The sequence below is a fragment of the Bombus impatiens genome, unplaced genomic scaffold (genome assembly GCF_000188095.3).
Source record: "Bombus impatiens unplaced genomic scaffold, BIMP_2.2 scf_2222, whole genome shotgun sequence".
NCBI lineage: Eukaryota > Metazoa > Arthropoda > Insecta > Hymenoptera > Apidae > Bombus > Bombus impatiens.
In genome coordinates, this window is record NT_178641.1 from 898,197 (window position 1) to 922,773 (window position 24,577).

The window sequence follows — 24,577 nt, forward strand, 5'->3', positions numbered from 1 at the left end:
GAAAGTTGTTTCCAACAGTGCCGATTCTAGACTTGAATGCTAAAATTTTGATAAATCTAGGTTAAAATTTCAAATTTCTCGGCTAACTTCTAAAAGAAGAAGTATCGCAATTTGAAATTTGAGCCTGAGAACCGAAAGAAACTTCTCGACTCCAATAATGGTTCACGATTTTAATTCCTTTCAATCAAAGCGCAAAACGTCCATGAACGATGATTCTATGAAGATAAACTCGGTATTAATAGCTGCGACGTTAAAAGCAGAAGATTCATGCGATCGCAATCGAGGAGATAAACGACGTTATTCGAGTCCCCTGCCTCGCAATTAAAGTCGGTTGCGGGCAAACACATCGGTAATTATAATGGGATTCGATATGACCGCATACAGAACACGCGTCGCGAACAGAGAAGCGGTTGACCGATAATAAGGATATTGGTAACGGGAAGTGGACAATGATCATTAGAGAGCGAGAGAACGGTGGGTGAAGAGGTATAGCGAAGTTCTACGTAACACAGGTCACCGACCTTTCGACCAAATTATTCTTTTTCTCGTCAGAAAGAACCGCAGAAAAATATTCAATTGCTCTTCAATCGCGAATGAGTTAAGTTTGGTTATGAACAAATCGTTGATACGATTCGTGATGAATTTTCGTGAATATATACGTGACTGAAAGGATACGATCGTTTAACGAGTCCCTTTGATTCTATTTCGAGATTGTGACTATCCGTTAATTAATCGGTAACTTCTGTGCGTGTACTTTTGTATCGAAAGAATCGATCTCTGAATTTTCTATGTGTCGATCGTTCAACCAGAAGATAAAGTAGAGAGAATTATGGAAAGAAAAAGGATATATTAAGAGATTAATTCAGTATCGTGAAATGATAAAAAATCAACGATGCGGAAGTTTTGTTAAGCTTATACCATAAATTGTTTGTTAATTAGGATGAGGTTTAAAGCGGAAGGAATGTTTCATAAATGTGAACTTTGAAATGAAAACCAACAAAGATTCGTTTAATTAAAAGTAATAAAATTATTTCCCATGTTTCTACTGAGAAACTCAATAGATTTTTATCAATATCTGTCTAATCTGTCGCAGTGAACCTTCCGATCTAACGGATCGCTCTGTACACTGTGTAATGCGCGTAGAACCTGCTTCGAAATCAATTAAACATACCAAGAAGGAAACACCAAAGGCTGGAAGAGCAGTCGCTCGAAATCCCCAAGACAGCTCTAATAAGTACCTCGTCAAAGGTTTCTCTGCCTTGTTTGGATCTCTCTAGCATTACCATTGCAACCGTTAAATCCTCGTGAACCAGAGTACCTCTATTCCGTTTGGTTCAAGCAAACTTATATGGATACTTGTAGTTGGACAGATGCTGTTGCGAAGATCGTACAAACACACCAGGTCGAACTACACGGAACCTGACGTACGACATACTTACTCCAGTTCGTGGAATACGGCTCTTCTGCGTGAAATTTGCCATCTTTGCTAATGCCGCGATTACAACTTGGTTTTTACGTCGGCAAAAAATCGATTTAACCTCTACCAAAACTACCGACGATTAGACCATAAAAACGTAACTTGAGTCAAGGAAATCAAAATGGAAAGATCTACTTGTTTTTGACAAATTACATTTTTTAATAGACTCGTTACGTATAGAAGGATTACGTTATCTCCCTTTCAAACAATAACTTTAAGGTTTCAATGTCTTTTAGCTTCAGGTTAGATGCGCGCGATAGTCTTAGATATATGGTTTCGACTCACGCGTGATTTCCACCGTAACAAATTTCCACCGCGGCTTGCAAAACGTACGCTATTTAACGTATAGAAAAGTTGGAAACCAGCCCCATAATCTCGATAAAACCTTTTCAGTGAGTCGCTCGACCGCTTGTTAATAGCCGGAATTACGACTGTTCGAAATTCGTGTGTCTATGCAAATATTAACAGCATTGGTAACACCAAAGTGGTTTACCTCTTGTTTGTCCATAAATACGCAATTTATAACGAACGAACTGGTTACCTACGTTGAACTATTTCATTTTCTGTAAATTGAGTTTATAATAACGTTCCGTTAAGAGGATTAAGAAATATACACTTTAACAGAGGTACTCTTTGCGTTGATTTACGAGTTTCGACGAATACCATGGAAGTCTTGTACGAGTTCGATAACAGTTGAAACGACTCGGTACGCTTAAACAAAGATTCGCATGCAGCCAAGTTAAAGCACGTTGAAAACAGTATCTTTATAGACGATACGGTCGATAACCCACTTAGGGAAGCGTGACGCCGACACATGAAATAGGTTTGAATCATGCCACATAAAAAGTTGAGCAATATGCTCGTCATAGTGGTACTCCGCGTGCTTTCGTTATTGCTACTACTTGTAGCAATCTGACATGTAGTTTTATTTATCACGGTTTACTTTATTCCTTGGAGAAAATTTTAAGTACGAAAGAAATAATTGATTTTACTATTAAGCGTCTACGTTATTTCTTCATTCAGAACGTTCTTCGTTAGAATACGTAGCTCTGAACGATCATGAACATTGAACGATATCATTGAAAATCTTCTTATCTCGCATTTTACGATTAAATTATATTTCGTCGGATATCTAGATAATAGCGGCAAAAAGTTGGACATTCCTTCGATTTTGTAGGACCTGGGCGTGTCAAGAACTTGAGCACGACGCTTTAACAAAAATTATCCTGAAACGCGATATCGATTTCGTCTCAGCAGTAAAAAAGCGCGTCGTTAAAAAAATCTAAAAAACGCGAGCCTCGTCATGTATCGCGCGTGAGTTTCGTCGAGGCAGCGCGATATTGTTTAACGAGGCACGCGTGCATGCGACGAGACTATTATATTATCGACATCGAAAATCTCGATGATAAATCCCGCGGGCCGGTCTTTATTCGCTAGCCTCGCAACCAAATTCATACACAGCCATCTCGCACCGAATGCGCCGCGGCTCTGTCGTTCGGTACAACTCGACGAAACAGCCGGTTACAATTACAAACGGAGTTCCAACGCGTGTAATCATGACATACGCACTTGCAAACACGCTCGTTACAACGCCGGTCGCACATGCACACATTGAAAGCGGAAACGACGCGAGCCAGACAATTTATTCCCCGCTATCTGAGCTAACGTTTACATTAACCAACGCGAAATCGTACGTCGAACGGTAACAATGCAGTGACCGACGTGCTGCTCATCATTTTATCGTTCCACAATCCGCCCGACAATCTGTCAGTCCGCGAACACGTTCTTTTCTGAATTTTTCAAGTCGTTTTCTGGGGCCATTTCGCCACAAGCGCAGATTGCGCTGCGATTACCGTCAAAGTCGATATTATTGCTACTCGAGAGGGAATCGCTGATTTTATTAGAGACTTTGGGAGATAATGGAAACAAGATGGACGTTAAATTTGAAGGGAAGATAAAGAGACGGCAATTTCGAAGTTTCCAAAGAGTTAGATCGAACGACCGTACGATTAGAGAAATTGGGTAGATTAAATTATATTAAATTTGATGTTCTCTTGTTCCGTTAGGAAACGGCGCCTCTCGCAATTTGCACGAAAAGTAAATTCGAAAAACGTTTAACGATAAGAAAATTATGCCTATTACTGGAGTCTCTTGCCATTGGACTAATCTTAATGATTATTATTATCTAGTAAGCCTGACAATTTCTGTGACAGTAAAGTTTCGATAAGAGAAACAAGCATCTTGCTTATTTCATGAAAATCATCGCCGTCAACACGGAATATGTTAATAGGAATACTACACACTCTGTAAGCAAGCTGCGGCGAGATTACGTGACTGGTTTTACTTTTATCCCGGTGGCTTTATTTCTTTCGTGCCGGAGATTGCGTTTATATGTGACCACAGTCGGTATTTACTTCTTTCCACGCACCCGTTTTACACACCAAGCCACGGAATGAATTTCAACGCGATGTGAAATTATCCGTGGCTTCACGCGACGTTTTACAGCAAATTTCTCACCGATAATTATTCCTTTCCCTTTTCTATGGATCCAGTTCTCCCCTAATGCAATTTTTACCCGCCGCGTATCGCGGTATATCTATGCTCGGGATACAAGATTATTACTGTGTCGGATGCAATAACGCGGAAGTACGCAATAACATCCATTGCGAGCCTAATGCAAATGAGTGCTACGCTTCCTTTCGCTGCGTCGTTTCAAACGTTTCGAACGTTTTGTTTCGCGATTACGTATTATTTTTATTATATGAATATTGCAGCAGAAAAATATGACAAGCACGTTTCTGTTGATTTTCTGACATTGATTCTATTTAACGTCCTTTCTGTATCTAAGAACCAATAGGTTTTTTAATTCGAACATGTATAGTATATTTGGAACTAAATATACTCAATATGCGCTTTAAAATAATTCAGCTACCTTTTATCCGCAAGAACGACACTTGAGAAAACACCAGACAATCCTACGACATCCGAATAATATTAAAATCGATGTGAAAAAGGAAGAGACGTATACGAAGACGCGGTAACTTGGCAAAGCTCTCGGAAACCTTCGCTCGCGTTTCGAGCGATTCCCGTCTCAATTATTAAACCCATGGCCGGAGGCTGACGATCACAGAAATAATCCCAAGCGACGCAACGACGAAGAACGTGGGTGGTCGAACCTGCTGGTCTCTGACTTCTCGATTTCGTCTCGATCGTATTCGACAAGCACGCATTTCCATAAGCCGAGAAAGCTGTGCGGACGTGTGGATCACCCGCGACGCGACGTTTCTCCCTGGAGCACCCTGTCGCGTCGGTTTTCTCGGGAGCTGCAACGGAAATCCCGATCGAAGTCAGAATCCCCGAGAGACGTTCTGTGGTCTCTCGATACACGGGTTATAGCCGGCGCAGCGATGTATGCGCTCGGAGCATCTTGAGCATCCTCATAGCGAACACTTATATACCGCAAGCGTTATGTCGAGATGCTCACGGGCTCGATAGATTCAAACCGGCAAGAGAGGAAAAGGGAGAAAAAAGAAAGACAGGAAAAGAGAAAAATGTGGAAGAAAAGGAAAGAGAAAAGAAAAGAGAATAAAATAAGAAAAGAAGTGAGGAAGAAATAAGAGAAGGAAAGGAATGAAAGTAAGAGAAGAAAAGACCAGTTGTAAGCAGAAAGAGAGACGGTCGAATAGAAAAAAGGAGGAAGAAATCAAAAGAAGAGGGAAAAGAAAAGACGCCCAAGTGAAAGACAGAAAAAACCAACGAGGAGAAGAAGCCAGCAATTGGAAACGGAGAAAGAGACGACCAAGCGTGCGAGAGAAGAGACCGATGAAGAGAAGCGAACCGACCTGCCTGAGTCAACCGGTCTAACCACATGTTTGCCTGCAAGTCGCTATGCAACAGGATGGGGTTCGCTCAGAACCGTAAGCAACCTCCGTTAAGCCGCATTTACACCGAAGAACAAATCGATCGGCGCGACATTTCTCCGTGGAAAGCGACGTTTATCCTGTAGATCGATCGCGAGCGTCGCGGCCAGAAACCGCGGACAAAGAGAGACGCCGTGCGGCGCCGGTAGCTGTGTAGCTGTGTAAGCTGTGTAGCTGTTGTCTCGCATTTAGGTTAATTAATGGAAAGGGCTGCTAGAAACTGGAGTTGTTGGCTTTACGCTGCGATACACGTGGCGGTGGCAGTTACACCAGCATTCACGATGAATCGAGATAATCGAGATTGAAATTTTTCCAACGCTATCCGCTGCTACCGTCTACGTTTCGTTCGACGCGCGCGCAAATATCCGGATAGCTATCGTGATATATCCGTAATTAGGATCTGTCGTTTGATCGATGCGCCCTATTAAACCAATTTAAATACAATGCCTGGGACGCTCAGCTTTGCTTGGTGTAGATACCTTTCTAACCAGATTGCCGTGGGTAGATCGAGTGGATGGTGCGTTCGACGTTAAGTTCGATTGTTCCTTCGGAGTTTAATTATTGGTTTAAACTGGTTGTTTCCTGGAGAAAAAATGAGAAGGTAGAATACAGGTTCGTTTTGTTATACTTGTTAACGGAAGACGTTCTGTGGTGGAACGTAAACGAGGCTGCTTGCTCCTTGAAAGAAAGTTACAAGTTTTGCTTGTTTAATTACGACGTTAGACTTTTTATCGTCGAAGCTACCGACTCAGAGTTTTGTAGTATAATGTACACGTACACTGAAGTAAAAGTAGTAAAATTCATTTTACTGCCGTAATATTCTACGATACACCGTGATACCTTGCCAATTCTTGACCAAACATGTTCGAACTCTGTTTTCTCTATCCCTTTAATAACACGATAATTAAACCACACTTTGTGAAAAAATAGCCAAATGTCCAAACGTTTTTCGACTCGAGCGTATATCCGGACGAAACAGCGCCAGATATCCGATATACGGAAAAATATACAGCCATTTTGGGATTCGATCGCGCGATAAAAAGGACTGTTCGATCAGGAGGTGTGGGGAAACAGCGAATTACAGCTATCCGACCCGAAGCGGCCCCAACGTGCATAACACGCGTGCGTACACGCGTACAACGGTATACCGGCCGGTCATTTAAAATTTAAATGTTCCGCATCCCGACGCACTTTATGTCGGTATCACCGATGCTCTTTCCCAAGCTGGACGATGCCTATATTTTACAAACCGCACACGAAAATCATTTCGCAGGAAAATCATGATATTCCTGTAAATGTCGTTGCGTAAAAATAGCCGATAGTTTTCGAGAGTACGTTTTCCGTTTGAAATGGCGCCCTGTTATTCAACAACGCGAACAAATTGCTTTATCGCGGTACGATTAGTTTCGCTACTGTTCGAATTCGAATTTTCCCCAGAATTTTGGAATTGAGAGTTATACAACAGCGAGATCTGCTTTTTTACTATTTTTCTACGGCTGTGGAATTTCGAATCTTTCGTGTTATCGTCTTTTTTCCGTAAACAATGGCTATAGATAGATCGTAGATAGCTTGAATTTACAACAGGCAGATCTGGATTGTATATTTTTGTAAAGATGTATAATTTTAAACGTTAACTGTAAATGTTAAGCTATATCGTACGGTATTTATTATATAATATCGAGTCGTTCGAGAAAGTCTAATTTGTCACAAGGTCGATGACGCTCAAATACATCGAAGCAGACGAAAATCAATGAGAATATGCAGGTACGTGAAATTCACATTCAGGTTAAAACTACCTTTCTTTTATGAAAAAAATATTTGAATAAGATAGAATTTGATAGATTTTAAAAACGGTTATATCGTACAATGTATTGGACTGTATTATACGTTAGAGAAGGACGTGGTAAAATTTTATGGTATACTATTACTCTGAGTCATCTGTTTTTGATACATCAGATAATGGAGGTCTCGAATAATAGGAGCTGGGATAATCGGGGAACCATAAAGTTGCAGCCCAGTTAAGTTAGACCTCGGCGTGCTTAAAGCCATGAACATTTCCCAACAAGACTATGAAATAATATCGGGCGGTGGAGCTTCTCTATAGATTACATAAATTAATCCACTCGACCGAATCGAAATTACTCGCTTCTATTCGCTGCCTCTTCGACTCCTGTACAGAAACAAACTCTGAAAAGGGAGGAAGTCGAAGATACTAAAAGCTACTAACAGAAAAAAGATTTATGGATAATTTAACCGCGTCTAAAATAACAATGCATTTAGGATTACATAAACAAATTCATTGGTCCGAATCGGAATTACTCGTTATCAACTATTTCCTGATTAACTATTTGCAATAATAAAAACTCAAAGAAGAAAAAGAAGAAAAAAAGGAAAAGGAAGAAATCAGGAAAAATATTAAACCGTGCTGAAGCGAAATTGATCGATACATCTAATTGCGTCTAAAGATCACCTGAACTTGCTTTCCTCGGTCAATACTACGGAATTATGCAAACGAATAACATATATACACGGATTGAACCGGTCGTCAAGGTAAACCGGAACAAAATGAGGTCCAAGATAGAAGCAAGATTGCCACGACGAGAATCCTCAGCCGCGCTATCAGAACAAACTGCTACGAGCAGGTGGACACGTACCACGGTTAAGCTATATCGCGGGCGAAAATAGGGGGAAACGAGGTTGTTACACCTCGTACGAGGGAATCCGCTTTGAAATCTCGGCCGGTGTTCGTGGTACCCGGACGCGTCGCTTAGAATTTTCGGCACGAGCTGGAAAAAATCCAAAGACGGAAACGACGTACGCCATGAACGTACAAAAGGAGAGATCGGTCGTCTAGAACGACGAAGAAAGAAGAACAAGGAGAAACCGGGGAATGGAAGGGGGAGAAGGCTAACGGAGAGATTGAAATGCACGGAATAAATTTCAGGCACCGAACGCGAACGTTGCAAAGAGATTTAATTAAAGATGCATTGCGCTTCATTTCTGAAGTTGAATGGAGCCCGTCGTCAGCTCGAACCTGCCCTCCTCTCCTTGATTACATCCACTCATCGACCTCCGCATCGCGTTCACTTTTTACCCGGCCAAACAAACCGACCAAATTCGCACATCCCTGCTCAAACGTTAATTGAACTTTTCCTGATGCCTCGTTTACCGCTAACCTCTCCGCGAAATTATTTTATCGTGTGTCATTACCTGTAATTACGAGATCAGGGAATTTTTCGTAGCCAAGATCGAGGAATATTTTTTCGGAGGGCATATTGCGTATACGAATGGTTATTGACGTAAATTTGTCCGTGGATGATTTATAGAGTTATGTACGGAATCTCATATTGCAGTTTAATATAGTCTTGACACATATGGAATTCGTACAAAATCTACAAATATTAACTGTACTGCGTGTAAACAGGACAAGTTGCTGGAGTTACTGCATGTACTTTTCAAGGGTTGAGAGCAAAATTACTCGATGTTTGTGTGACCCTTTCGTACAAATTTACCGAGCGACGTAACTCCTTGAAAATATCACAGGGATGATGAGAAAAGTAGGTTTGACTTTCGTCTGGTTAAAACGTATCTCTGGTTCAGAAGCAAGTGGATCCCTACGCGTCGTTAAGTAGACATTAATCTACAAATTCGAAGGGTGAATCCTTCAGCGGACTCTTGAACTTGCCATCTTTAAATTTAACAGCATTTAACTGCACTGATCTGATAACACGAATGAACGAACGAGCCAATAATAATCGCATATTCAAATAGAATAAAGATCGCGCGAAATAATCAAAGTTCAGCGGCGTTAAATAGAAATCGCATCGCGAATTAAGCTATCAGGCAATCCATCAACGAGCAATACGGTTTAAAAATACATACATAATTCGATAAACGTGGTTGAACGCATCTATCATCGCGTTAAATGCGCCAGCTTTCAACGCGAATATTCGCGATTCTTTTAACCCCGCGAGCATCAGCCAAGTCCACTTGAATTAATTAAACGGTCGCACGAACCATTTCAGTGCACCAAAGGAAGAAAGCGCATGCTGCGGTGGGCGGAAATTATTCGATCGTGTTATTTTTTATCGCGAACCAAATATGTCCATCGTCGATATATTTTTTTATTTTGCGAAACGCATAACGAATGTTTGTTCTCCGCGTACGGCGCGCAACATGCAACGCGGTAAAAAAATATTTCGCCGAACCAGGAGGAATCGCTATCGTTGGTGCGGATCATACCACTCGGCGCTGTTCGATAAAATCATCGCCGAATTTAAAATGTATATTTATCGAAAATATACGTACGCACCGTCAATTAAAACAATCCGCGTATTGATAAAAACTCGACCCACTGTCTCAAAAGGACGAATTAAAATAAAAATACGGACTAGTTCGAACGATAAGGGAGAGATCGATGTGTTTACGCTATGTGTTTAATATATCCCGGCATAAAAACTTTCAATACACCGGTTCGGATTAGGTATTACTCGTAACTTACTCGTAACACGCTCATCCGCCAAACAGATATTTATACGAATTCATAAAAAGCGTGTACACACTCTACATTGGATATTTCATATATTTTGTTGTTATACAAAGAATATAGATACATATATTATACAAAGAATTATAACCTGTCTCGTGTAGATTTAAATCTATTCAAAATTATATTTTTTCCAAATGCTTCTACAAGATATTCGAAATTTTTGGGTAAAATTTCAACCTATTTACAATGCACTTGATCACACCGCTATCGAACAATTTTCGCTGCTTTATCTCTCGATTTGTAAATAAAAAAGCATCCTTTACAATATAGAAACAACGAAAAATCACGTTCGAGAGATTCGCATGCAGGACCCTTTGCGATTTGAATTTAAAATTCTCGTCTCTACCATGCAAAACATGGTGAAACGGACGTATGATTTCGCACAGTGCCCGTCCTATCGGCCACTCTGAAAAAGTTTCAGCTAAAAAGGGAAGATTTTGTATGCCAACGGGAAGCTTGATTTTCGATATTGCACGACACAGTGACTGGCTGGAAGCAACCGATAAACCCGGTAGGCAGATTTATTGCCGTCTAAATACGCTCAGCCGGATAAGAAATAAGTGCCGCAATAACGCACGTTACGTCTGCTCGCCATTAATGCGCCGGGAACGCCGGCAGCATTCCAAACGACTGCGGTCAACGAGTATCTGTTCTTTCTTGCCCCTCTGATATTGCGGTATACAGGTATTCCATGTGTGCTTCGACGTTCCTAGGTCATGAACACGTTGCAAGAGCAAAATGTTGGAAAGGAGATCTCCGTGCACGTGCTTAGAGTTCGTGATCGCTCTAGAAAATCTTGACGTTTCATTTTTTAGTTCGATAACACCCTAAGAGTAAACTAATATTCCCTGACTAACGTTATAACTCTTTCACGGTTTAATACAACGAGGAATGCGGAACATACGAATTAACCTGTCACTGGTAAAAAAGGAATTCACCAAACCCTAGATATTTTCACTTCTGTAGTAATTTAGAAAACTTAAGATCGATAACTGCTAATCAATGTGAATGTATATACAGGTTAACTAATTTTTAAGCAAACGATCAGCATAACCCACGATATTATCAATTTTTATTTCTCTTTATCGCTTGTATCTGACACGAATGCTGTTACTGTAAAAAATATAGTTTTATATTATCCGCGTGCAAACCGCTGCGTTTCGAACATTTATCTACGACTCCAACATATTAATCCGAATACACTTTCTGTAACCGATCTGTTTCAGCGCGAAAATATGTACGGCGATCCATTTCGTATCAGCTTTCGAAACTGAACACACAATACATGATTGTGGATGATTTACTGATCAAAGACCACAAATTTTACATTGGCGAAACACTTGTTGCTAAAATCACAAGCCTGAAAAACGTCGACCCGCGTTTGCGAGTACATGCGTCGATTTCAGATTTTGCAATTAAAAATGACGAATGCTAGCGGGAAATAAATATTACTTTGCCTTTATCGGTATGAAAAAAGACGAGACGATAACTACATCGACCGGAGATAAGAGAAAAAAATTATTTACACAACAATAAAAAATAATCACAACAAAGAATTAACACTCCAGACAATAATTTTTGTCTGATACGCTTGAAATTGAAAGTAAAACGTTGCGCGAATTTCGTATGTACACTGTATCGTGTGCGCAACACAACTATACGGTGTACGTAGTAATTATCCAAGTTACGCTTGTTATTTCTTGTGTATCTCGTGGTAAACAACGAGGACCATCAATCACAAACTATGAATTAATAATCGTCTAAATGGAGTAGAAGCAATCTGCGGCTTTCGCCTCGTTACGACTTTAATAAAATATAGAACGTACTAACGAATCAATCTTATCGCCACGTTATGTCTCATATCGTCCAATTACGTGTTTTTTCGCAGATAAGTCACCACAGTTGCGCTAGTCTATGCGCCATGATAACGATTAATAGGTACCAGACGATAAACAAAGTACAAGGTTACAAAGTAAGCATTTCCCTATGATATAAGATACAAGTTTAGATTAGACGCGCGTATCCATACTTTAAAGTCGAAATCTTCGTTTAATGAAAGTCGCGTGTGAACTGATAAATCCTGCGATTTATCAAACGTTTACTCTGCCATATTAAGGCCAATTTGCAATTCTTTTCGGTCAATTTACAGCCCGAAATTGTTTCTTAACATCGTGTTGATGAAAGAAAATTTTAATATAATTAATATCCTTTCATCATTCCTTTCTTCAACTAGAACCTGCAATTTTATGTATGAAGTACGTACATTATACGAAGACTCGCGCTATAAAACACGCGGAATAAATGTAAGAAAGAAAGAAAGTGTAGAACACATGTAATTACCATGTCACACATATAATTACAATCTAGCTGCCTGCTGTGACACGAGAAGTATGACCGATTAACAGGCGATGTTCTCTAATTGTAGGATACATGAATCGAGCAAACTATAATATCGATAACAATATGTATACGTGCATGAAGGTCGTGTACACGTATACGCACCGATACGAATTTCACGTGCACGTAATCGCAACTACGATCGGTACGTTACGTAGTAGGACATTCGTTCATAATTTTCCGGTGAAATGGAGCAGCCAAGTACTAGGAAACGTAATACCACGCTTGTGCCTTCTGGCACGAGTTACTATCTTTTAGTGGATTAGCGTTTAATCATTGAATCGAACGTACCTAAAGTTTTATACGGGGGAACCTTCATTACGGCAACTCATATTATTCGGGCTATACTTGCCGGTAGCAGCATTCTGTTATCCAAACATTCCATTATTCGAGCATTTCTTTATCCACGATGCCCCCGATGACCCTCTATGCTTTTGCTTTTTCAGCCAGAAACACATTATGCATGATTAATCGTAATACGATGATAGTAAAATATAATGAAGCTTACGTGCATAATTTGGTATATAGGATTAACGTAATATTCGTGTTACGAAAAGACTGCACGTTAATTAAAGAGATGCTAAACGTGAAATAATCGAGAATTTTTAATGTAACGTAATACGTATTTAAAATATCGATACCTCGTAGATTCAAATATTTTCCGCTGATTCTTGTATTTCTATCGCAATAAAATTCCCAAATTTCTTATAGCTGATCCCAGCTTGAAATGATATTTGATGGGTGATTTCTATGATTACCATTTATGAAAAAATGATTAAAAAGCACACTGATTAGCTCCAAATCAAAAGCAGGATTTTTTCTATCGATTGCGAATGAAACGTCGTTCTGGATTACCTTCGAATGTTTTCACCGACACCAAGTTCGTCGACAATGTTTATTTACCAACAACCGCTTCACCGCGTAGCCTTTGTACGACAATTATTATGCCGATCGTCATACGTCATCGTTGATCGTGTAGCTTTATGCAAATGTTTATTTCCGTGCATAGAAAAATAAAGAAAGAAACGATTATCGGCGAAAAACGGAATCGGTAAAACGATCGTCGGTAATTCGAAGGTTAAAGGTAACCGCAGAATTCCGTCGTAAATACCAAAAATCATTTGATATCATGGTTACGAGCTATAAAACGGAGCAACGGGGAACATCTCGGAAGAGAAAGAAACAGCCGCGCAAACACGGGTTCGACAATTCGCAGACACGAAGGGAGCACACGCGTCTCGTACGTTTTCCGATCACGTTTGCGACTTGACGCGAAATGAATTCAAATCGTCGCGCAAATAACACGGGCGGACGCGCTGGAATAGCGTTATATCGATAGACGAGGAGGAGTCGATAGACAGCCGATGGTGGACGCGTCATAGAGCGGCTACGAAATCGCGATTACCTCGGGAGAAACGTAGTCGTTTTTAACCTCCCCCCCTTATCCGAATCGCGTATTAGCAAGTCAGAAATCTCGAAACGTTTGGAACGCGAGAGCTCGTGGAAATTTTGCGAAACGAGAAGGATCGATCGAATGTATTTAAAATGCTAAGCGAATCTCTCTACGAGGATATCAATAGCGGAGTGCGAGGAGTGGCCACGACTCCGAATGCTCGTTACCGGAAACGAGAGGCCGTGTAATCACCGGCTGTTCGGACGATACCCCACCATCCTTTATTTCCAGATAGCCAGGGCAATGTTTTCGTTGGCGTTTCGCGACCAATTGGAATTTCCACAGCCGTTATCCACTTAATAATCACGAACAACGCCAATGACGCCACGCGCTCTTGCCGGGTCAGGGATCAAAGCGAAAGCCACTATAAATCGATTTTTCGCCAAACTACTTTCCACCGATATTTCAACGGTGAATTCAAAAGAATGCCGATGCATAATGCGGACAGGCGCGCGTCAAACCCTAAGTGCACGTTCGCTTATGTAGATGTAGGTCACGCGTAGCGTGTGCCTTCTTATCCGAGTGGTAACTGGGTTATTCGGTACTACGAACAACAGGGTAGTTCGTTCGCGGACTGCCGAAGCGGGTGGATTTTAATCGAACGAAACCGAGAACCGTGTTGCTCGTCCGGTTTCGGAGGAAACTTCAATTCAGTCGATTAAACCATAACCTTGGTTGAAGGATACCGTGTTGCGCGTCTCTCCGATACGCCACTAGCGTGTTTCTATTTTCTTTTTCAATCGCGTCCTCTTTTTTCGACCACCTTCCCGCTACGTAAACAAATACTTGATCGAACTTTTGTACGTCCACTACTCGCGAATGAATAAACAAGCTCCGTTACGATTACACATCGGCATGTACTTACACATGTACGCGTATAAACAGTACGTCGCATATACGCACGCATGTACAATGCACGTAGGCGAAGAGTTCATGACACTTTTCGAGGCGGGAATTTAAAGCGAAACACGTTTTCAACACGCGAGCTGGTAACGAGAAACGTCGCAACACGCGACAATAACGAGAATAATCGACTTACCTAGGAGTTAACCGGCCAGGGGGGAACGTCCTCGCGGCAATCTCGACGGCTACGCTTCCGCCGTCGCATCCACACACTTCTGCACACTGGACACACGCGAGCGGAAACGCAGTTGCCAAACGGGCACGACACGAATCAACGCACAACGGGGGGGATCTCGAGAACTCGATGGTTCGTCAGCGCGACACACGCGGCAAAATTCGAGGGAAGAAACGCGATGTCGAGACTCTCGACTGACTTGAAATTCCGATATGTTATGTTATGTTATGTTTGTGCGGCAAGCGTGACTTGACAGGTGACAAGTTCGCGTCGCGAGGCAAGAACGAACGTACGGCGGAACCTCGCGATACTCTCGATACTCGCACGCCGAGAGACCGGCTTCGACTGTCGAGCGACGCTTCACTGGCCTCACCGAGGCCTCCTAGCCGCCGCTGCTGTCAACGACACGCGGACTCCGCACCCTCTCTCGTCCCTCCGCGCGGCTCTTCCATCGGGCCGCAACTACGCTATCTCTCTACTTCGACCGGCGTATCCCCACTCGGCGTCGCGACGCCACCGACCACTTACGAACCCTCACGAGCGTCGCCGAGCAATGCAGCGCGCAAACGCCCGCCGATTATTGGCGCGCCGAATGAATTCGTACGCGATTTAAACTTTGCACTTTATTGCTGTATCTGGTTTCGATACAGGTTGTTATGTTTGGAAGATGATAAAGATTGGAAAAGGTATGGACGGTCAGGAAACAGAAACGATGATATTCGAGATGTGTTTGAAGAAACAGTGTGGTTAGAGAGGTTGTTCGTTTGCACAGCGTTACAGCTTTTGAAAGTTTTCAGTGAGAATCGATGAGGTTTGAAAGGGATGGAGGCTTGAAATAGATTTGTTATGTGTTTTGATAAATATGGTGGCTACAGAACAGTAATTGGCAACCTCTTTACTAAAAAAAAGGTATCCCAAATATTTAGCTTATGACGAAAGACACCCTATCTCAAAGTTTGTAAATATTTACCATGATTGAATTTGTTGATATAAAATTCTACTTACAAAAATTTGATAACATGAAAACGAAACATATAGAACCTGATAATGCGAGGCTATATTAGAAAATGAGAGTCCGTGCAAATATTCTTCGTAGCGACCTTGTATGTATTTTAAAAAATTTTCCGAGAAATCTATTTTTTTAGTATCGATTAAGTATGTATATGCAAAGGCAAAAATATTTGAATCTACAACTCATAAATTTATAAAATCAATATCACACTTCAATGCCACATGATATCTAAAAGCAAATATCTCAATCCCTCTGCGTGTGTCTCCAATCTCGGGTCTAGTAGATCAGATTTAATCGTCAAAATCTCGCTGACAGTTTGCTCCCCTCCAGCGTGCATGCGAAATGAGTAGGATTACGTAATGCCTGACCTTGTTTCTTCGACCAGAAGCTCTTCCGCGCTGCCATGGCTGCTATTAATCTTCCCGATAAACCAATTACCGTCGCGAAAACCGGTTCAACTGTAAGCCGCTTAAATATGTACACGTTCATACATGGCGTTCGCCCCCGGAAGAGCTTTCGAAATTTTATTAACGCTCCCTACTCCACAGAACGAGATTAACGCGATTCTCATCGAATGAATCGTATCGTACGTACGTATCGAATCGTACGATGTTATTTACAATAAAATTTTATTTCACACGATTACTCCATATTTGAGATACCGCATATAGTAAAAGGTTTGATAGTAAAGGGATTAATGTGAAAACACGCGAGATGTGTTGCCCATACCTCACGATGTTACGTCGCGAAATATAATTTCGCCTAGTACATGGGCGCGAAACGGTTAATCTTGCGATTTCCCGATAGTTGCACGTTGGTACCGCGCAACGATGGAAAAAGGTGAAAAAGGAAACGAAGAAAAAGAAGAAGATGGGCTGTCGAGTGTCCCGGGGCGGTTAGCCAGCCGCGTAACCGTGACGAAAGAAATCGAGCCATTACGAGCGAGCCGTTCCGCAGATTTAAATTCTAATTCGAGGTCGGTAATGGTAGGGCTCGGTTAAGTTTGCCAGGCGAGGTGAACTAATGCCTCCGCCAGCGCGAAGCCCCCGAAGGAATTTGTAAATTCGACGCTGGAAGTTTTAATCGTCCATCAGGGAAGAAACGAGGAGCACGAACTTTTCGCATAATAATTCTTTCCTATCCTTCCCGTGGTAGGTACCTTTCCCGCTTCCGTCAACTCTTGCACTGGGGCCCTTATAACCTAAGGAAAGCTAACAGGAACGACCTGCGTACGCGAATGAATATTCCTTCGTCCAACTCCGCGGGCCTCGATGAAATAATCTTGGAAAGTATTCCCATTCTTTTTCTCCTTTTCATTTCTCTTTTTTTTTCAGAATTCTTTGCTCAATCGCGACTGAGACGCATTACCGCAATTTTCGGGTTTACCCGAAGAAAAATGACGATGGTGTGAATATTAACTCGGTTATCGCAACGGCAACGATGAATCCCATCGTTTGTTAAGCAATCGCACATTTGTTATTTCCTATTTGTGAAAAGAAGAGAACGAGCCATAAAAAGGTTCAATTTCTTAAAAGAGAAATATTGAACTCGGTATTTGAGATAAGATTCGTCCGATTTCTCTTCGTCGGTGGGAAGGAATGTCTGCGACTCTCTGAAGGGTCTACGATAAAATTTTCAACCGATTCGTGAGTTGTATAATTCTACGGACTAAATCTTTAAGGACCGTATGATGCAATTAATAAGTTATGTAACGATTCCATATGCAGGATCTTTCGAAAAGCAGTAAAAGATTTTGTAGGGCAATCCCAAGGGTCCGAAACAACTCTCGAAGTGCTGCAGGCATGGTTAGGTATATTCCTAGGAGATATGAGGTGATTTTAATTCTAAAATATGGCCGAGAAGGTACCATTACGTTCTATTACAGACAACAACTTCATCGTTTAATATTCTTCTATCAAAAACTGCATATCTCTTCTAACATCTTCATACATTCTGAACACTTTTGCAATTTTTACATAATTTATCATCTACGATCTTTTATTTATTATTTGTACGAAGGGGAAATTTGTCCTGAAACTACCAAACTTTACTACCAAGCTATACTCCACTCGCTATAGCGATAGAAAAGAAAAATAGAGTCGCTTCCAGTTCTGCATTTTTTATTCTAATAAAACGGAAAAGGTACATAAGCTATATAAAAAGTATGGATAAACTATCACGTTCTGGATTCTAACGGGTCTGTAAAAATCCAATGGAATTATACTAGCAAAGAAGCGTAAAACGAGGAATAAATAACTACGCAACAGTGATATCGACCCTCTTTCGAACCAGGTAAATTCTGCAAGCTATAGATACATAGCTGCATGCTCCCAGGTACTCTAAGCACACCTGGGAAATCAGACGTTTCTCGCTGGCCACTTGATAAACGTTAGGAAAGGTCTACGGAATAATTACGTTACATCGACGGCTCGGGGAAAAAGTTGCCGCTATTGCAAAACCAGAAGAAGATTCTTCGAATTGCTTGTATCTGAATCACTGGTGGCTTACTGTCCTCGTTTTCTAATCTATCTCGCACGATTATTGCAAGAATAAAAATTAACAAAAAGAAACAATTGACATGGATAAATGCTTTGTTCGCAAGTTTATCTTTAAGAAATAACACAATTTCAAACTCAACCCGAAATAATCGAGAAAAGTGTCGTAGAATATTTACAAAACCTAAATGAACAGAAATAAAACGAGACGGGGGAAATAAATCCTGCCAACCTAGATCAGTTTTTAATTGATCGAACGATATTGAAACGAATCTTCAATAATTTGAAAATAATGTAAAAATTATATCTAAAGATAATGTGTAAGATCCACGGTCGTGATTTAAACTTGGAAAGAGATCTGCGATTCCGTACGGCTACGCAAGTCCACGTTGTACCTAGAAAGGCTGCTACGGGGTCTAGTTTTTACGAGGAGGATACATCTTCGCGACTTGTATTGCATCTTCGTGAAGTATTTGACTCCCGAGGTCGTGGGTTCAGTGGCCGGTTGCAGGATTCTCTTGGCCAGAACTATTTCTCTCAAGATCGAGCGGTTTACTTTTTACGAGTGGCTTAGCTGCAACCTGCGATGTACAACCTGTGATATAGTTGTCCAGGTACTGCTTACTCCTAACCCTGGATCTCTGTCTTGTTCGACTTGTTACTTTATGGGTCGTTGTCTCGTTGCACTCTAATCGCGAAAATTTGCATCGTTGTCCGAGCTGATTTCACGTACTACAAGTTTGTTCACACTTTCGAGAATGTTTACCCATCTACTTGTGCACATATCGATTTTTCAACCTGCGTTAAACGATGCGTTAAATTCTCTTTATCCGTCTTTCCAAAACTGGGATGTTTCAACTTTCTACGTTTCACTGCAGTTGCTATATCGACGTTGTTAATATGAAAATTGTTTTTTGTATTATCCCTACAGATAAAAAATGGATATGGAAAAAACTCTACTACATATATATGACTAAATTTTTCAAACATCGACAATCTTTTTAATTTTAGAATGTTTCGTTAAAAGCGTGTTTACCGGAGTTACCGTTCGGTCGTATCACAAAAATGTTCGCATGCAAAATATTAAAAAGCTAGTCATAAAATTTCCACATTTTGAATTTTGGCTAAAAGCAGAGCAGAAAATTAAATTACGGCAGCAATTTTTATTTGAACAATTTTTTAGGAATGAGATTAGCAATTTTATCGTAAGATAATATCAAAGAAGTAAAATATTCTTCAAACATCTGAGCTTAAACTCGTACGTACACGGAATAGTTTCTAAATTTTCAATTGTTTACGAGAACTATGCCTTAAAGGATAGTAAAAGCAAATTGAATTCATTTGCGATTCCTAAAAAGCAGACAAACTATTCGTAAGCACGTTATAGAAACTGGAGACCATTACGCACGTCTACAATTAACGTTGATTATTATTCGAGCGTCGCGCTGTCCTATCGAAATTCGTTCTGTGCAGCTTCTTAACCGATAGCTACCACTTAAAATGCATAGCGTCTCCTGACCGAACGACACTGAAAGTGTTTCGGGAATGTACATTACCGATACATCGAAAATTCAGTGTTATCGAAATGCAAATAGAAATTTCCTGCTGCGTTTCTTCCGTAAGCAAATTTCTATCGTTCGCGTATCTCGCGTTTCTATCTGTTCCAATGAATGAAAAAGTTTTGCGACCAAAATTATTTCAAAACTTCCGCCGATTAATATAAATTATTAATATTTTTCGTGTAAATCGTAGAAGATATGTATTTGAAGAATTTCTCGTGGATTAAAAAAATCATCGCAAAGATTGACAAGGATTACCGTAAAAAGATCAACAACGATCCAAACTGTTTTTGCTACTATTTCAGTTAGCTTGGTAACAAAAAACTGTCGATAATTTTAGATTGGTCCAAGACGAAACAAACCACGAGGAACAGAGGGGAAGAGAGGAGAGAGATACCGCCTTTTGACCGTGAGTTCGGCATCGATACTGTCAAACGATCCTTCCCTTTGAACTTTCTTAGCACCGCTTCAGTTCGTCATTGGCACGTTCGCGAAGAGCATCGTTCGGATTTCGAGTGGCAGTAGTATAACACATATTCCTGACTTCTCTACGTCTTTTTCAAGTTTTCACAATGAAAATATACGAAGAGATCGACAACGTGTAAGAATTGTTACCATCCTCTTTTTATTTTATGTTAATTTATGATCATTTCGCGAATTTGATCGAAACTACCGTCTGCTTATTCTAATAGAGTTCGCGTTATCGAGCCGATTAATAGAAATCTGCTTGCAAACTATCTTTTGCTACATTTGGTCTTTGTTACTGCGAATGTTACGATCGGTGAACAATCGGTTACGTATTTCGATTGTACATATATTTTACGTCGTGTGATCTAAGATAACGGAGTCGATGAATTTTAATGAAAAGGAAAGTTTCCACAATTTGTAAGAGATATTGGCACACGTGTTCGCATAATTTACGGCAGTTTATTCGAAAATAAAGATAATCCTACGTGTTCTTGATTTTACCCGAATTCACAAATTCGGTTAATATTCCGATTATTGATCTTTCCCACTTTACATAATTTCCGTATCACGAAATTATATTACTGTGAAGTTCTCGCACTTTCTATCTGGAAATATTACACGTGATAACTAATATACGATTGTAGTTACCAGAACGGGGACAAAGCTCCTGCATTAAGAGAACGAAAAACACGAAAAAAGGAAAAACAGCGGACGATATATACTTGCAACTGTTGCAAATACGAAAGTAGTCGATACTATAACATGCAACGTCACAAAGAAAGGATCCATTCAAGGGAAAAGTTAAACATTTGTTGCGGTAACTATACACTCTCCAAAAAAATTTCCTAATCTAACAAAAACTAGTCTCAAACAAAAACTTTGGTTCGGCGAGTGTACGTGTTGAACAAAACCTTTGTTTCAGTGCGTTTGACGTCTATACTCGTCGTCTTTTGTATTTATTTACGTGACCTAAGTTCATGAGAGATTTCATGGTTAATACGTATAAATAGAAAACAGCCGCTAGCTTCTTAAAAGATGATTAAACGTTTCTTTAGTTTATTTATTATCTGCTAATCGTTAAAAAAATGTCTGCTATACGTATCGTCGAATATCAACATCGGTGATGTCACTGTATTCTTCTATAAGAGCGTTTTATTTATTTAATACTTTGGTTTGCATACATTGTTATTAGACAAAATAGCAAAAGCATCAAGGAGAAGATACACAATAAGCACGCTAGAAGATCGACAGAACAGATCGTTTAATAAATACGCGGGCTCCGTCTAATATTTCCGAGATCGACTCTATTATACGCAACGCTCTAAATAAACCGAACGATCCTCCGCGTCGGAGATGGTGTTATGACGCATTCTTGGTTGTTCGTCCGATAAAACCGCCATCCTTTAACTTGTGCTTCTGGGGCACTCTCCAATAAGAATATCAATGTGTTCTGGTGTCAATTTCTGCGTATGATTTCACTGCGGTAGATCAATTCGTTGCGACCTCACACAACGTGCTCCAACAAGTTATCTCCCAAAATGAAACTCTTTAGTTTAATTTTTAGATTTTAAGACTTTACTTTGTGACATGTAAAATCTGTTTTCGTATCTGTTTCGCCTCTATGCGTTAATCCTTAGCACTCATTGTCGGGAAACGTTTTAACATTCGTTTCTATCGATCCACGGTATTGTTAACTAGAAATTAACTAGTTAACTAGTGAAATTTGACAAATCACGAGTTAAAAGCTACCAGTATTAGTAAATTCTCTTGGAAACTGTAACAGCAACAAGTTAGGTAATAAACCAGCCATAGCTTCATAAATAATCGATTCGTCGAGTCATTAATCATAATTGATATCATTAATCGGTAAATTATTGCGTAAGAGAGCCGAGATGATTGAACTCTGCTCGTATATCCTATCAACTTATCAACTCTAGCCGTCCGAAACATGATCGTTTTCGAAACTAAAGAAAATCGTTCTTCTTCACGCAGGTAAGAGTTTCTTCACCAAAGGTGATTATTATGTTCACTGCGAGCAATTTCATCCTTCGAAAAGGCCCTACGCGATCATCTCGAGAACCAAATACAAAATCATCAACGAACTGCTACCGATCGATTATCGAAAAGATTTTGCACCGAGGCATAAGAAGCAAGTTGACAACTCGTGCGACAGGCAATTGAGATCGAACAGAATTTGCGTGAAGGATCGGATGCAGACGAAAGTCAGCTTGGAGTATTCAGTGAGCTGCAACGAGTTCGACATAGAGAACATACCTCTGATAAGTTTTCTCACCGATCATCGATTGAAATCTCTTTTGAAGCAATTGTCCTCCTCTGCGAAACAGCCAGGCAAAGTAAACGAGAAAGCAAACGAGAAACCAAAGGAGCAGGACAAGAAGCAAACTGTGAAGATCGCTATCTCGTCGCAGCAAAATATCGAAAAAACGGAGTGCACGAACGGTGTGGACAATGTTCGAACGAAAGTTTCCGGTTCGTCTGTTTCCTCCTTTTCGCTCGAGTTGCCGACGAAGAAGCTTATTTTGCACCGATTCAGATCGAGCGTGCACGAATTCGACACTCCTTTGTGGGATCAAAACGATAATACCGACCACAACAAAACGAATTTAGCGAAGGAGATTGTTCCAGGCAAAATTAAGCGGCAAAGGCGGACGAAGAAATGTAAACACGTCACGGACGACATGAACAAAGAGAATATATCGAAGTTTGCCTTCAGTATGGAGCAAAAGTTAAATATAAAATTAGACAGTCGAATCGCGGTGCCTATGACGACTCAAACGCATCGAAACTTTTTGGAAGCCATCGATTTTGATAAATTTAAAATATTTGGAAATCTTTGAATACAAAAATCCTCGGAGTAAGAATTATTTATTTTTTGATACCAAAGATGATTAGATAGAGCTAATGCCCAAGTAAGTGTGATATAGTTACATTTAATAAGCGATAATAACTTACAACGAAAAAAGAAAGAAATAATACAAATTTTTATATTTGCGATTAGGAATAACACGCGTGTTCTTGCGATGAACGCGTGTCTTTCGAATCGATCCTATTCCGACTGTCGCAACTTTGTGGTTGTTATTTTAATAAAGTGCACTTTAAGACTGAAATTATGCAGCGGAATGCTTGTCTTGCATAAACCCACACCTGGTTCACCCTCGTCTTCGAACATTTTGCCTCCAGGAGAGTACGTCACTTTCTCAACGCGTCAGCATTTTGTTTAATACCGCCCATTTTAAACTCTTTATACCTAGCGAGCAAACGAAGCTTCGAAACTCCCCTTTGAACGCGCTCCCGGAAAAATGTTTCATCGTCGAGCTTGTAATTCAGATTCATTTGCATGGTGCGTTTCATTTCTGCGGTGTAATTTAGGAATTCAGTACACGCAGTGACCTAAAATTTCCTGCCTAAGGACGTGCATTCGATGGGAAAAATTAAACACGGAGGGTGACGATGTCGAGTATCAAAATATTTCAGAAAGATTTTATAAGAAATATGAAACGCAAAACAAACGACTATTTTACGGAAAATGCGAAACTAAGATAATAAAATGTGGATTTGATAATAAAATAACGATAATATAGTAGTAACTTTTTAACCCTCTGTGTCTTTTATTAATTATCGTTTTTTATTTTTCAAATCGAAAGTACAATTTTTTTCTTTAGAAACAAACAAAACTCCAGTTAAAAGATACTATAACTCTCGCTCGAATCGATTTTCGATCCTCTCAGAAACTGTTTCTCTTAACTCTCACATCTTTTCACAACTCCTACACTATCCTTTCTGTCTTGAATCATTCCGCACTCTCAAAAATCTCACACGTGAAACATACGTTCGTGTCATGTTCTCCATATATCCTCGGATGGTACGATGCACGTCAAATCTACATTCTCCAAATCGTCCCTCCTGCATAACTCACGCGAAACTACAGAGAGACGCGAGGTTCCTCGCACATAAGTTATTACTTAACTATTCGAATACGAAATATTTAATAGGAGTACATATATATATTTATTTATTTATATTAAATCTTTTCTCCTTAAATTTAAAGCTTCTTACTGAGCAATTAGTGGGTGTTTTAAATACAGTGTGTCCACACGCTATTACTAAACAGCGTGTTCCTCGTAAACGACGAGTATGAGGTGAGAATG

At 40.2% G+C, this 24,577-nt stretch overlaps 2 protein-coding genes across 5 annotated transcripts in view; one reads left to right on the forward strand and one right to left on the reverse strand.

Moving 5' to 3' along the window:
• The window catches only part of LOC100748507 (putative polypeptide N-acetylgalactosaminyltransferase 9), a 299,103-nt gene extending 283,770 nt beyond the window's left edge, over nt 1-15,333 (reverse strand). For 3 of the 4 annotated variants that reach the window (XM_012393134.3, XM_003494457.4, XM_033324344.1), the window contains exon 1: nt 14,836-15,331. The gene's annotated coding sequence lies outside the window, so the exon portion shown is untranslated. Of the gene's footprint in view, nt 1-14,835 lie in introns of all 4 variants that reach the window. The other variant, XM_033324345.1, reaches the window with a different exon arrangement.
• Nucleotides 15,334-20,392: 5,059 nt separating this feature from the next.
• LOC100748711 lies at nt 20,393-23,536 on the forward strand. Its single transcript, XM_003494459.4, has 3 exons — nt 20,393-20,541; nt 21,053-21,225; nt 22,401-23,536. Exons 1-3 carry the CDS (start codon nt 20,513-20,515, stop codon nt 23,264-23,266), a joined length of 1,068 nt encoding a protein of 355 aa, XP_003494507.1. The 5' UTR covers nt 20,393-20,512; the 3' UTR covers nt 23,267-23,536.
• The last annotated feature ends 1,041 nt before the right edge of the window (nt 23,537-24,577 follow it).